General features: G+C 42.5%; 1 protein-coding gene across 1 annotated transcript in view; it reads left to right on the top strand.

The window, feature by feature from the left end:
• Window positions 1-14868, top strand: part of CPXM2 (carboxypeptidase X, M14 family member 2) — a 140213-nt gene that overhangs the window by 81680 nt on the left and 43665 nt on the right. The window contains exons 5-6 of the mRNA XM_042960604.1: window positions 13468-13552; window positions 14512-14662. Of these exons, the coding sequence (XP_042816538.1) occupies window positions 13468-13552; window positions 14512-14662 (236 nt within the window). The remainder of the gene's footprint in view (window positions 1-13467; window positions 13553-14511; window positions 14663-14868) is intronic.

Genomic DNA, 14868 nt, shown 5'->3' with positions numbered 1-14868 from the left:
TGATTTTCAATAGAAAGAGTATCATCAATCTGTAGCTTTCATCATGACCTGCATCCCCTACCACAAATAGGGTTGGACTTCTCCTGTGTTTACTTGCCATTTCTGTTACCTTTACCATGAAATACCTGTCGTGTGTCTCCATCTTTACAGTGTGTGGTTTTTTCTTTCTCTCATTGGTTTATAGAATTTAAAAACCAGGGGCACCTGAGTGGCTCAGTTGGTTAAGCATCCGGCTTCAGCTCAGGTCATGATCTCCCGGTTCGTGAGTTCGAGCCCCGCGTCGGGCTCTGTGCCGACAGCTTGGAGTCTGGAGCCTGCTTGGGATTCGGTGTCTCCCTCTCCCTCTGCCCCTCCTCTACTCTCTGTCTCTTTCTCAAAAATAAATAAGCATTAAAAAAATTAAAAAAAAAGAATTTAAAAAATATATTCTACATATTCATCCTTATGTTAGCTAAATGTGCTCAAAATATTTTCTCCCAGCTTCAAGTTTATCTCACTGGTTTCTTTATGATGTCTTTTGAAAAGTAAAAGTTTTTAATTTGAATGGAGCTCAATTCATTTGTCTTTTATGGCTAAACTGATTGTCTTATGTATAAAATCCTTCCATACCTCTTAGTTATGAGGTAATTCTCCTATATATTCTTTAGGGTTTTTTTTTAATTTTAAGTTTTTAAAGTAGTTTATCCATTCAGTAATGATTTTTGTGAAAGATGTGAAACATAAGGCCCCCAATTTCAATTTCTTTTAATATTAGTATCCAGTTGCCTTGAGACCATTTATTTAACAGTTCATTTATTTTCCACTGATATGAAAGACATCTCTATCAAGTTTATGTATGTGCATGGGTCTGTTTCTGGGCTCTTAGTTTTCTTCCATTTATAAAGTTGTCTATATACCCATCATTATCAGTGTCTTAATTACTAAAGCTCCTTAAAATAACTTCTAAAATCTTTTTTCTTACTGTTTTATTTATTTTTGATAGAGATTGAGAAAGAGCATGAGTGAGAGAGAGAGAGAGAGAGAGAGAGAGAATCCGAAGCAGGCTCCAGGCTCTGAGCTGTCGGCACAGAGCCCGACGTGGGGCTCGAACTCACGAACCCTGAGATCATGACCGGAGCCAAAGTCGGTCGCTTAACCGACTGAGCCACCCAGGCGCCCCGGAACTTCTAATGTCTTGATAGGACAGTTCCCTCCACTGTTTCTTCTTTTCGTAAAGTATCTTGATGATTTTCTTCCATGTACATTTTAGAATCAGTTTGTCAAGTTTCTTTAATATGCTGTGGGATTTTTGGTAAGAATTGACATGTTTATAATGTTTCTTTTTGAAAAAATGTTTATTTTATTTATTTATTTTGAGAGAGAGAGAGAGAGAGAGAGAGAGAGAGAGAGAGAGAGAATGTGAGTGGGAGAAGGGCAGAGAGAGAGAGAGAGAGAGGGAGAGAGAGAATCCCAAGCAGGCTCCGAGCTGCCAGTGCAGAGCCCAACGTGGGACTCAATCCCATGAATCATGAAATGTGACCTGAAATCAAGAGGTGGACGCTCAGGTGCCCCGATTTTTCTCTCCACAAACATGTTATAGATTTCCATTTATTTATATCTTTTAAAGCGTCTTTTAATAATAAAGTTTTCTCCATAAATTTCTTACACATCTTTTGTTCATTTCATCTCTAAGTACCTTATTTTTGGCTGCTGCTGTATAGAACTGTAATTAGTTTTGTATCGTAGTCTTATGTCCAGTCACCTTGCTGAACTATCTTAGCAAGTATAATAATTTTTCTAGTTTCTTTTGAATTGTTTCTTTGCAGACAGTTAAGTTCCTCGGGATTTAAATTTGCTGCTGTTTCTTTCTCACCGACAGCGTGTTCGTGTGTGCGCGTGGTTTTTAAAAATCGCGAGCTCCCATGTGATTGAATTTGGCCAAACCTCGAGAGCTTATACTGAAGACTCTTCCTCAGAGAGGATTTGCGCGTGCTTCTTTTGGGAGCCAAGCGGGCGCTACTGTTCTGAGATCATTTTGGTTCCCTTCGAGGGTCCAGGGAGAAATCCCGGGTTCAACTTCTCTAGCTTCTGTTGTCCTAGGCTTTGTGATTTGATCCCAGCACCGTTGTGCATTGTTCCCTGAGGCAGCTCTGCCCTTTTCTCTCAGTGCACAGCTCTTTTCTTTTCCTTGGAGATTTCCATTCACTCACTGGCAAGCCCACTGATGGTTAAAAACATTCATTTGTTTGAGCGGGACCAGGAGAGAGTGTGGCAAATCTCCTACAAGGTTCGGCCTGTTACTTACTTTTTGTTTTGTTTTCATTATGATTTCTGTTTTAAGAGAGGGAGCCGGCTGGAGCCCAGAGGAGAGTCCCCTCTGTCTGCCCGCGGTCGGAAGGTCTTTGACACCAATATTTCTTTACTTGGGCTGCGTGGCTTTGCGTTGAAATGTGCAGTCACAGAGAATGAAATGTCAAGGTGGTTTTGGGATGTGGAAAAATCTCTCTGAGGCAAGTGGAAGAAAGCCACACAATGCTGTGAATTTGCAAACCTGCCCCCAAGGATTAAGAGGCCAGGAAACACGGGCATTATAGTTCTGAGATCTCCAAAGCTGGCTCATCACAACGGACCTGCCACCACCGCCTCATCGCAATACTTAATCACATTCTTTTCCGATTTCCAGCTTTCCTCCCTGTCTTCCTCATTAACCTCTAAAACCCTCGAGTGAAGAGATCATGTATAATTTACCTTGGTTTTTTTGTTTTTTTTTTTCTTTCCCTGAGGCTGACACGATATCTGTGACACAGTAGGTGCAGGAGGGGCGGGGCTTATCACATTCTACAGTGTTATCAGTGTTAACTTTCAGGCGAGATTCAATCCTACCACAGCATTATGGATTGGCAAATACCTCTTCTGGCATCCTGGATCATCAACCTTCGTAATTTTAACGAAGATTTAATTAATTAATTCTTAATTTCTTTATGGCTTTGTCAGGTTTGTTCCCCTTACTGGGGTGCAAAGGGTTAAGCTTGAGGAGGAGTCACTTTCTAGAAGCGTCTGGGGGAGCATCGGAATTATGTTTAAAGCGTAGCTACAGTCCTGTCGTACGGCATTGGACAGCGTATTAATTCACGATAGTGTCATTCTTAAGAGCTGAGATTTATGGATCATTTACTATGTCCCAGGCCCTGTGCTCAGACCCTACGTGCCTTATTACCTCATTCAATTCTGCATTCTTTGTGCAAAGACACAGAGCTGTTACCTTGTTTCACCGCTGGAGCTCGGAGGTCACATGACTCTCATACATGTCATGGCTCATAGGTGGCAAAAGTAGGATTTTAGTTTGGACCCCTTGACCCTCAAAGCCTGAGGTCTTAAGCACTGTACCGAAACGTCTCTCAATCTTTAAGTTAACGTTCAACCTCCTTGTAGCTATCCTTATTATTTTTGGAAAGGTTTGCCAGCGTGTCAAGTTTATATAGTTAGTAAATGACAAAGCTGGATCTGAGCTGAAGGGCTTTGCACTCGTTTCCGTACTCATATTCTTACTGTACATTTACTCAATGCCGTGACGGTAGCTGCAGATTGTGTGTATGAATAAAACAATGCCTCGGGAGCCAACAAAGTCAAATTTTGTAAGTGCCGCGGGGAAATAACGTCAACCTAGAACTGCCAGCAAAAATATCATTCATACCTGGAGACGAAATAAAGCCACGTGCAGACAATAAAAGCTGAAAACATTTATTGCCAGCATACCTGATTTAACATCAGTATCTGAGGGGGTTCTTCAAGCAGAAAAAAATGAGCCAGATGGAAACATGGAAATGCAAAAATAAATGAAGAAGAACCAGAAAGGGTCAATGAGTAGGTTTGTAAATCTTATTCGTATTATTAATATGAAACAATGGAAATTTATTAGGAGGTTCAAAAAATATATACACTAAGATGAATTAAGTATTAAATATAAATATTTAGTACACATAGTAACATTAACAATAAATAGGATTAAAAATTAAAATTGGGTTCCAAAAGAATGCAAAAGATGGGGGGGGTACATGGGCTTGAAGTGTTGGATGGTCATAATACGATCATGGAAGCAGCAGAAATTATAATTTGAATAAGACTAGTAACTTAAGGGGGTGGGAGGGAGGGGAGAATGGGTGATGGGTATTGAGGAGGGCACCTGTTGGGATGAGCACTGGGTGTTGTATGGAAACCAATTTGACAATAAATTTCATATATTGAAAAAAAAAAGACTAGTGACTTAAGGATACATATTGAAATACTTAAGGTAATTATGAAAAGAATAATGTGAGTATATAACTAGTAAGTTAATAAAGAGAAAATAGAATAATAAGGATATTTGATTTATCAAATAAAAAATGCAAAAAAAAAAAATAAAGGGGAAATGAAACCAATGGGTCAAATAGAAAACAAATAGTAAGATGGTACATATAAATCCAAATACAACATTAGTTGCATCACATTTAAATGAACTATACATTCTCCAAGAGACAAATAATATGATCATGTTGTACTGAAGGAGAAAAAACTTCATAAAACTGAACTATATGCTGTTTACAGGAGGCAGAGTTTATGTTTAAGGAGACAGAAGATTTTAAAAGTAAACGAATCGAAAGAAATAAAAAAATCCTATCCAAAATAAAACAAAATTAGATATCTTAATGTCAGACATAGTTGACTTTAAGGCAAGAAGCTTTGATAGAAATAAAAAAGGGACATTTTTAATCATAAAAGCCAATCTGCCAGTACTATGTGAGAGTCTTAGATCTGTATGCACTCCAAGGTTTAGAGAAGGAGAAGGAGAAACAGATAAATTCACCGTCAGGTTGATATTCTTTTACACACCTCTTTCTATAACTGATAGAATAAGCAGGCACGAAATCATTAAGTGTACAGAAGATCTGAATAACACAGGACATTTGATCAGAATTTTGTATGCGGAACACTGCACGTAATAATTACAGAACTGACATTGGTTTCAAGTGCTCATAGAGCATTAGCCCAAATTGACCATATACTGAGCCATGAAGGACGTCTCAACAAATGTGAAAGGATTGACGTGATTCAAAGTTTGTTCTCTGTTCATTATGGAGTTAAACTAGAAATCAGTAATAGAAAGATAACTGGGAAATCCCCCACACCTGGAAATTTAAAGTTGTACTCCTAAGGGTGCCTGGATGATTCTTGATTTTGGCTTAGGTCACGATCCCAGGATTGTGGGATCGAGCCCTGTGTCAGACTCTGCACTGAGTGTCGAGCCTGCTTGAGATTCTCTCTCCCTCTGCCCCTCTTCCTCACTCTTATGTGCTCTCTCTCTCAAAACAAAACAAAATAATAATAAAAATACAAAACTGTACTCCTAAACGGTCCATGATTAAAGGAGAAATCACAACTGGAATTAATATTTTGACTAAATGATAAGGAAGATATGACATATAAAAATTATGGCATGTAGCTAAAGCAGTGCTCAGAAGGAACTTTATAACCTTAAATGCATATATTAGGATTGAAGAAAGACTGAAAATTAATGATCTCAAGAAACTGTACAAAAAGAACAACACATCAAACCTAAAGAATGTACCAAGAAGAAAACAATAAAGATAAGAGTAGAAATTAATAAGATATTAGTTTGCCCCTTAGGAAATTGCTGATAATTAACCATTTCAGTCTTGGTCATATGGTTCCTAAGAGGAAACACATGGTTTTATATGGTTCTTAGTAGGAAACAAATAATAGAGAGGGTAAACGAAATCAAAAGTTGATTGTTTGTAAAGATTAATAAAATTAATAAACTCATGGCTGATTAGGAAAAGAGGGAAAAAATTAATGGCCGATATCAAAATTGCAAAGGGGAGCATCGCTAAAAATGTTACGGACGTTAGAGAGACAATAAAATGATACTAAGAACAAGTTTATGCCAATAACATTGAAAATAGCCAAAATACAGCAATTCCTCAAAAAGCACAAGTTATTAAAACTGATGGAAGAAGAAATAGAATATCAGAGTAGTCCAATATCTACTAAAAATATCAGTTCATTGTTAAATATCGTCCCACAAAAAAAACCCCAAAAAACTCTCCATTTCAGAAAGTTCGATTGAATTCTTCCAAACACTTAAGAAAGAAATGGCACTTAAAAAAATATAGAGAATGAAAACAGTGTAGCATTTCCTAAGTATGAGTTCACATAAACCTTGTTATCAAAATCTGATGAGGACGTTACAAAACGCAAAATTATGCAACAATTATTTTTCATGAGCATAGATAGAAAAAATGTCAAGCAGTATATTACTAACTTGAATTCAGCGGTACGTAAAAAGGATCATACGTCACCACCAAGTGGGATTTATTCTAGGTATATACGCGTGGTTTACCCACAGTTGTAACCAAACACTATAATTCACCACATAAACAGAACTGAGGAGAAAAATAATATGATCACCCTGATAAATGCAGAAAAGGCGTCTGAAAAATTGTATAGCCATTTGTGTTTAAAAGCAAGAAAAAGAGGCTTCATTTTAAACTAGGAATAAACAAGAGCTTCCTTAGTCTGAAAAAATAACATCTATAGAAAACCCTATGGTAGAGTGTAGTCAAGCCCCTTGCAGTGAAGGGCTCCAGGGCACATAACTGTGGAATCTACCTGGAGCTTCTGCAGTGAGTCTAAAGCTTGTGTGTGCTAACTCATTTCAAGAACTATAGTTTTTCTAATATGAAAAAAAAAAAAGCCCAAACAACAGGAATTGCACACTGTCCTGTTACAACATTAGAAAGTGATTTGATAGAAACTGAAAGATACTATCCAATATTTTCTGAATACGGATATGTTATGCAGCTGCAGCAACTAGCTTCCAACCCAAAGACAGTAAGTGTGAAAAATGAGTGTATCTTGATGTTTTCTTAGAACCCCGAGGCAAGTACGAAAAACACCTCCTTAGCCCTCAAACAACGAATATTGAAAAATGAATGTAGACCGAGCCCTCTCGCAGCGTTCTCTGAGAACCCTGAGAGAGCAAGTATGAAAAATGAACGTCCGTTGATGTTGACCCTGACACAACCGACCAGCTGCGTAAGTGCCAGAAGCTGCAGACATTCAGACTTTCTTGTTATTTGAAAAATCACGAACTCCTACTTGGCTAAAATACGAAACAAACAAACACAGGAAGAAGCTTACAGGAAACATCTTACTCAGCGGTGAAACACCTAAACCTTTCTTCAGTCTCAGGAATGAGACAAGGTCATCTATTAACACCACTTCTTTTGGCATTGAACTGGAGGTCCTAGCCAGTGAAATAAATAAGGCAAGAAAAAGAATAATCGGCCTGACAGTGGGAAATAAAGAAGCAGAGCTGTCTTAATGTTCAGAAGACATGATCATGGCCTTAAAAGCATCCAAAGGAGATGGCACCTGGGCGGCTCCATTGGTTAAGCGCCTGTTTTGGTTTTTTTTCTTCTAATTAAAAAAAAAATTAATGTTATTTATTTTTGAGAGAGAGACAGAGACGGAGCATGAGTGGGGGAGGGGCAGAGAAAGAGGGAGACACAGAATCTGAAGCAGGCTCTGGGCTCAGAGCTGTCACCACAGAGCCCGACGCGGGGCTTGAACCTGCGAACCGTGAGATCATGACCCGAGCCCAAGTCAGACACCCAACCGACTGAGCCACCCAGGCGCCCCTATTTTTTTAATTTTTTAAAAAACATTTATTCATTTTTGAGAGACATGGGCAGAGTGCAAGCAGGGGAGGGGCAGAGAGAGAGGGAGACGCAGAATCCGAAGCAGGCTCCAGGCTCCGAGCTGTCAGCACAGAGCCCGACGTGGGGCTGGAACTTAGAGACCACGAGACCATGACCTGACCTGAAGTCGGACACTTAACTGACTGAGCTACCCAGGCGCCCCTGATTTTTTTTAATGTTTATGTATTTATGTGTTTATTTATTTATTTAGAGAGGGAGGGCGGGCAGGGGAGGGGCAGAGAGAGAGGAGAGAGAGAATCCCAAGTAGGCTCTGAACTGACAGCATGGACTTGAGCCAAACTTGAGAGTCAGCAAACGTCTGATTCTCGATTTCAGCTTGGGTCTTGACCTCAGGGTTATGAGTTCAAGCCCTGCATTGGGCTCCAGGCTGAGTGTGAAGTGTGTATACACACACACACACACACACACACACACAAAGGAATCCCTATTAGACTATTAGAATGAATGAATTAGCAAAGTAACTGGGTACAAAATCAATACACAAGAAGCATTTGTACCTCTACCTATTAGCAACAAGGAGAAAATAGAATTTACGGTAATATCATTTATAAAATTATGGAAAACATCAACTACCTAGGGGTAAGTCCAACGAAAGATAAGTAAAGCAAGACCTAAATAGAGGGAATTACCATGTTTATGGATTAGAAGATTTAACATTGAGAAATGTTGATTCCCTCAAAACTGACCTATGTATTTAGTGCCATCCCAATTAAAATCCAAAGGTCTTTGTTTTGGAAATTCTAAGGTGATTCTAGAATTTATATATGAGAGCACAAAGGGCTAAGAATAGTCAAGGGAACTGTAAAAAGTAAAAACAGAGTGGGAAAATGTACACTACCAGATATTAAGACTTACTATAAAGTTATACAAATCAAGACAGGATGGGTTTAGTACCAGATAGGAAATAGGCCAATGGAGAATAGAGTATCAAGAAACACACCCACCCATATACTATTTCATGATCTATAGCAAATGTGTCACCGAGGCACGGTAGGAAAATAATCATGTAAGTGGTTCTAGGTAAGTTGGAAGCCCTGATAGGAAAAAAAAAAAAAGTCTATCTTGACCCCTACCTCACACCAAACAGTCATCATCTCTGTATGGCGTGCAGATCTAAACGTAAGAGGTAAAGCAATGAAGCTTTTGGAAGAAAGCATAGGAGACAATCTTTATGATCTTGGAGTAGGCAAAAATTTATTGAAAAAGGCACAAATACTGGAAACAGTAAAGAAAGAAGAAAGATTAATTTGACTATGTAAAGATTAAGAAACTCTACCAAAAGCTACCACAAAGAGAATGAAAAAGAGAATACAAGCTGTAGAAGATAGTAGCAATCCATATGTTCAACAAGAAACTCCCATCTAGGATAGAGAAAGAGGGGCTCAATTGGTTAAGTGTCCAGTTCATGATTCCGGCTCAGGTCTTGGTCTCTTGGTCTCAGGGTTGTGAGTTTGAGCCCTGTATTGGGCTCCATGCTGGATGTGAAGCCTACATTAAAAAAAAAACAAAGAATACATAAGGAGCTCTTACCAATCAAAATGAGAAAGAGCTTAATTAAAAGGGAATAATTGAATAAGCATTTCGCGGAAAGTGATATTCAGATGCCCAATAAACATACAACATGTCGAAGTTCATTAGTCATCCAGGAAATTAAAATAAAAACCACAATGAAGTAACAGGACACAGCCTTCAGAATGGCTAAAATGAAAAAGAAAGGTAATACCAAGTGCTGACAAGAATGCAGAGCAACCAGAACTCTCCTACTTTGCTGGTTGGCGTATAAATAGAGAGCTAATTTGGAAAACTACTACTGCTGAACACATCTATGCCCTGGGACCCTGCGATCCAGCAATCCCATTTCTAATTATACACCAAGCAGGACTTTGTATAAATTCACCAAAGATACATGCAAGAATATTTACAGAACCACCGTTCGTAGTGTCCCAAAGTGGAAACTACTCAGATGCTCCATAGCAATAAAATGGACAAAGTGTCCGTCCTCTGAGCGGAATACTAGACAGCAGTGAGAATGAAAAAAATCATAATATGGGCAGTAGTATGAATTGTCAAAGGCCGTGCTAAGCCCAAGATAGAATGGAAGGCTGTTTATTCACAAACCTGTGGCAGGGGGACCTCTGCCATCACTTCTGTTTCAGCGGGAGTTCAAAGGGGGTAGGAGGGAGAGCCAGTTTCATAGAGGAAACGAGAGACGCTAAGGTAGTCTCTGATTTCCAAGTGTGCTGTTAATAAGGTGGAAGTTTTGCAAGACTTTCTAATTGTTCTCGAGGTACTTTTGACCATTCTTGATGGACAGCAAGGGGGCTGGCTCCCTACTGCTTGGCAGAGGAAGGGGCACCCCCACCAAGTGGCCCGCAAAGCCCACCCAGTCTCAGTTGTCCTGCCCTGATGCTCATTCTGCCCTCCAGGAACATTGGCTTCCTTTTGCATCCTCTAAAGTGCCATAGTCTCTTCTTCCTCCATCGCTGAGACGCTTATACTCCAGTGGGAGGTAAAGACACCGTCAGGAAATTCTAGAAAGGGATATAAAAGTGTAAGTGGAATTAAACCATGAAAGAAAGGAACATATGAGAAAAGAAATTGGCTAGATTGCAGGATGAGGGCTGGCTTATCTGATATGGTTTGAAGTCTGAATAATTTAGAGGCAGACAGGATGGTAGAGGAAGAAGATGGAAACAGTATGTGCAAAGGCCCTGAGGCAAGAGAGAGTGTAGTCGCTATCAGGAATTGAAAGAAAGAGCACACAAAGCAAAAGGTAAGCAAGAGGCTTCTAGAACATCATGAGGATTGGGACTTTACCACCAGAGAGTGGTATTTGAACCAGGTGGTGACATGATAATACTTCATTAGAAAAGCCAGTCTCTGACTGCAGGATAGATGGGGAGGCAGTTTAAATGCCAAGAGACCAGGTGGAGGGAAATGCAACGGTCCTGGCCAGAGAGAATGGGCTGGGGTGGTGGCAGTGAGGTTGGAGAGAGTTGGAGAGATTCTAGAAAACAACCCGGGAGGTGAAACTGGCAGAACTTGGTGATGGTCTGAGTGGAGGTGGGCAGGTGGGGGAGAGAGAGTGGGGCGCCACAGAGGACCCAGGGATTTTGTTCCCCTGCGGGGATACCAGTACCTTCTCTAAGGCAGAGGCTCGGTCTGGCCCAGGTTGGGGCTCAGAGCGGAGACATGTATCAGTCGGTTGGGGCGAGGTCAATTTCAGGTGGGGCATGAGAAGTGCCAGACAGAACAAATGATGTCAGACAGAACAAATGATGGAGGTCTGCGGTCCAGAGGAGAGGTCAGAGCCACGTAAACAATTAATTGCCCTTCAAACATAAATAGCGGATTTGTCCACATTTGTTTCAAGTTTGAGAAATTGTTACTTGGTTGTCATTTGTTTCTTTCTCCCCTTTTGTTTGCAGAGCTTTTTAATTTTTCTTTCTGCCCCTCTCTTATTTGTATGTCTTTTTTTTCAATTAAATGTTTATTTATTTTGAGAGAGTGCGCATGCAAACGGAGGAGAAGCAGAGAGAGAGAGAGAGAGAGAGAGAAAGAGAATCCCAAGCAGGCTCCACGCTGTCAGCACAGAGCCCGACGTGGGGCTTGATCCCATGAACTATGAGATCATGACCGAAGCTGAAATCAGGAGTCGAATGCTTCACCGGCTGAGCCACCCAGGCGTCCCTTGTATGTTTCTTTTGACTCAGAGGCTTCCTAAGGCCACCACCTCCGTCTCTGTAGATGGGATGCGCCCTTCACCCCTGCGGGCTGCCTTGCCGTGTCACTGTGGGGGTGTTAGTAGCAGACAGACAGACAGACAGACAGACAACAAAAGGGGCTGCAGTTGCAAGGCCTTTGGAGGTTATTTGAATGTGGGAAACGGGTTGCTGTTTCGGGCAAGGCTATTTTCCAGCGCGAAAGACCTGAGCTGTGCCGAGGTGCCTTTCAGAAGACATGCCTGGTGCATCTCAACCTGCAGGCGTGGGCTCAGCCTTCACCCTCCCGGGGGTGGGGGACAGGTTGTTGGACAGCTTCTGGCTTCCGGCGGGTATTCAGACGAAGCTGGTGAGGAGGACAGAAGGGGAGAGAGAAGGCTGGAGGGGAGGGTTTGTTTCCAAGCACGAATGAAAGCACCTAGGAGTGATTTTCACAAGTCAGATGAGCCAGAATGAATAGACGCAGCACATCTTTCTACGTGAACTTTACTAGGCGGCACTGATCCAGAAACTCAGAACCGTAGCGGGATATACCTGGTCCTGAGTCCAGGCGGATTTCACAGGAGGAAAAGAAGGGCTCCGAGGGCTTCACCTGGCGGAATGTTCCAGAGGATCACTACATTGGTGTTTAGTTCCAGTATTTTAAAAATTAAAAAGGACGGTGCTCAGAAAGAATCTTCCGTGTCGATTAACAACGAATGTTATAAACGACTGAGGCTCGAGGGAAAAAGATGTGTTTTCCACACGAAGGTGGTTGTTTCGCATGGTCTATCGGGTTGACCCCCACTGTGGGAAGTCCATTCATGGGCGTTGTCACCTCCGTGATCTCTGTGCGGTGGGGGGGGGGGGGCGGGTGGTGATGGTGGGTCTGGCTTTGGGCCCAGCTGTCACTGGATCATTGGTGGGGGTGGAGGGACAGCCAAGGAGAAGCCCAGCGTCTCTTAGTCAGACTGTTAGGTTTGCGGTTCGTGGCATCTAGTGTGTTATGTTCCCAAGTCATTTTCCAAAGGAAATTTCTAGAGGGACTTGGCACTTTTTACTGAGGTTGTTTTTCCACGTGGAACTCGACTATTGTGTGTGATGTAATGTGCAGAATCAACAAATACGTAAACGCTTGTGTCTTTATGTGTGATCAACAGATAGAGCTGAGCAGAGACCAGGCACTCTCCTAAGTGTTTAAGGAGTATTAAACCATCGAAGGCTCATGTTCATCCTTTACGCTTGGTGCTTATAAGACCCTCTTTTTACAGATGAGTCAGCAGTGGCACAGACGGGTCGGTTAGCCGGCCGAGGCCACAGGGAGCGTGAGCAGTGGGGCCAGGGTGTGAAACAGCGTCTTCCACCTCTGGGACCTGCTGTTGGCCCTCGAACCATGCAGGGGTTAGGGGTGCTGACACCCTGTGTCGTCAAAAATCTGGGTATAACTTCTGGCTGTCTAAAAACTTAACCACTGGGGCATCTGGCTGGCTCAGTCGGTGAAGCGTCCAACTCTTGATTTCAGCTCAGGTCACGATCTCGTGGTTTGTGAGTTTGAGCCCCGAGCTGACAGCACAGAATTTGCTTGGGATTCTCTGTCTCCTTCTCTCTCTCGCCTTCCCCTACTCTCTCTCTCTCTCAAATAAACATTTAAAAATGAGAAAAAAAAACAACAACTTAACAGCTTACTGTTTTACTGTTGACCAGAAGGAAGCCTTACTGTTAACATAAATAGTCAATTAACACATATTTTGTATGATACACGTATTATATGCTGTATTCTTACAATAAAATAAGCTAGAGAAAAGAAAACGTTCTTAGAAAATCTAAGAAGAGAACATACATTTATAGTACTGAACTGGATTGAAAAAAATCCGCGTAGAAGTGTACCCGTGCCGTTCATAACCGTGTTGTTCGGGGGCTAACTGCACTTCCCTCATTGCTACACCTCTACGGGGAATAGGTGGACCTTTTACAACGTGTAGTCCCAGTGACGTTTTATTTTCTCTTAGGAGCGACTGGGTGACCTCCTACAAGGTCATGGTGAGCAATGACAGCCACACGTGGGTCACTGTTAAGAATGGATCGGGAGACATGGTGAGTTTCCTCTTCCCTCTGTGCGCGCCCTTGGTGTCCGGCCGTGTGGGTGTGTGCGGAGAGAGGCAGTGGGTGCCCCCTCACTGTCCGCGGGTTCCGCGTCAACTCACGCCGATGACGGGTAGCGCCCCTCTCGGCCGTGCCCCGAAGCTCAGTGCCAGGTGGCCCATTTAGAGCTAATGTGCGATCCCAGCTGCTGGGACGCAGTGTCTTCCACAGCTCCCAGGTCAGCCTTGGGAGACTGGTGGCGCGTGCAGTATGCTGGGGTCCCTCACAGCGGCTCAGTGACAGCAGTTCCCCAGCCTCTTCAGTGACCCCCATCTTTGCACTCCGTGATCCGTTCCAGATCCGCCGGTTCTGACCATGCCACCCTCTTCCTCCGGTTCTCAGGCGCGTCCTTCCTAACGTGGTGTCAACAGTCTTAGATAAGCTGACGGCAGCCTCCGGTTTCAACCTTCTTTCTCGTTCTTACCCCCTGCACACGCTCCTCCTGTGTTCCAGTGGCAGTGAGCTAGCTACTCTGCTCTTTCTGAATCCCACCTCTGGGCTTCTCCAGTCATTGCTGCTGCTTTTCTCTAGAATCCCTGCCATCCCTACAGATCTAAATAGTTTGCCTTCGAGGACAGTTCACACGCCACCTGCTCCCTGAAGCTCTGTCTGGTCCTTCCCTTCTTCTGAAATCCCAGAGCTCCGTGGCTGTCCCTCTGTCATGGCACTAAGAGCCTTCGGCCGGATTATCTAAGTATTACCTCCTCCTTTTCTCCCCGCTGCCCCAGGAGATTGGGGGCGTCCTGAGGGCAGGGTCTACGCCTGATTCATTTCTCTTCTCCCTTCAATGCCCAGCACATATTGGGCGTTTCTCAGTAAAGTCTTTTGGAGTGAATAGTTTTACTGACCCTTTTATCCCTTGGCAATCAGGCTCTGAAAGATCCTCCCTTTTCCCCCTCATGCATAAATAGATATTTGAAGGAAACAGTGAAAAAGAGATCCCTGTTCTCAACGAGCTGCCCGTCCCCATGGTGGCCCGCTACATCCGCATAAATCCACGGTCCTGGTTCGACAACGGGAGCATCTGTATGAGGATGGAGATCCTGGGCTGTCCGCTGCCAGGTGGGCTTGCTTTTCCGTATTTGCTGCAGGTGGGGTGCTGGTGGAGAACGGGTGCCTGGCCAAGGTGACTACAGATGTGCCAAGCAATCTTTTTCTCGTGTAAAAAAAAAAAAAAATATATATATATATATATATATATATATATATATATATATATATATACCGCATCTATTGCAGAATGTTTAGAAAACAGAGCAAAGCAGAAA

The sequence above is a fragment of the Panthera tigris genome, chromosome D2 (genome assembly GCF_018350195.1).
Source record: "Panthera tigris isolate Pti1 chromosome D2, P.tigris_Pti1_mat1.1, whole genome shotgun sequence".
Taxonomy (NCBI): Eukaryota; Metazoa; Chordata; class Mammalia; order Carnivora; family Felidae; genus Panthera; species Panthera tigris.
This window is presented reverse-complemented; position numbering and strand designations above follow the sequence as displayed.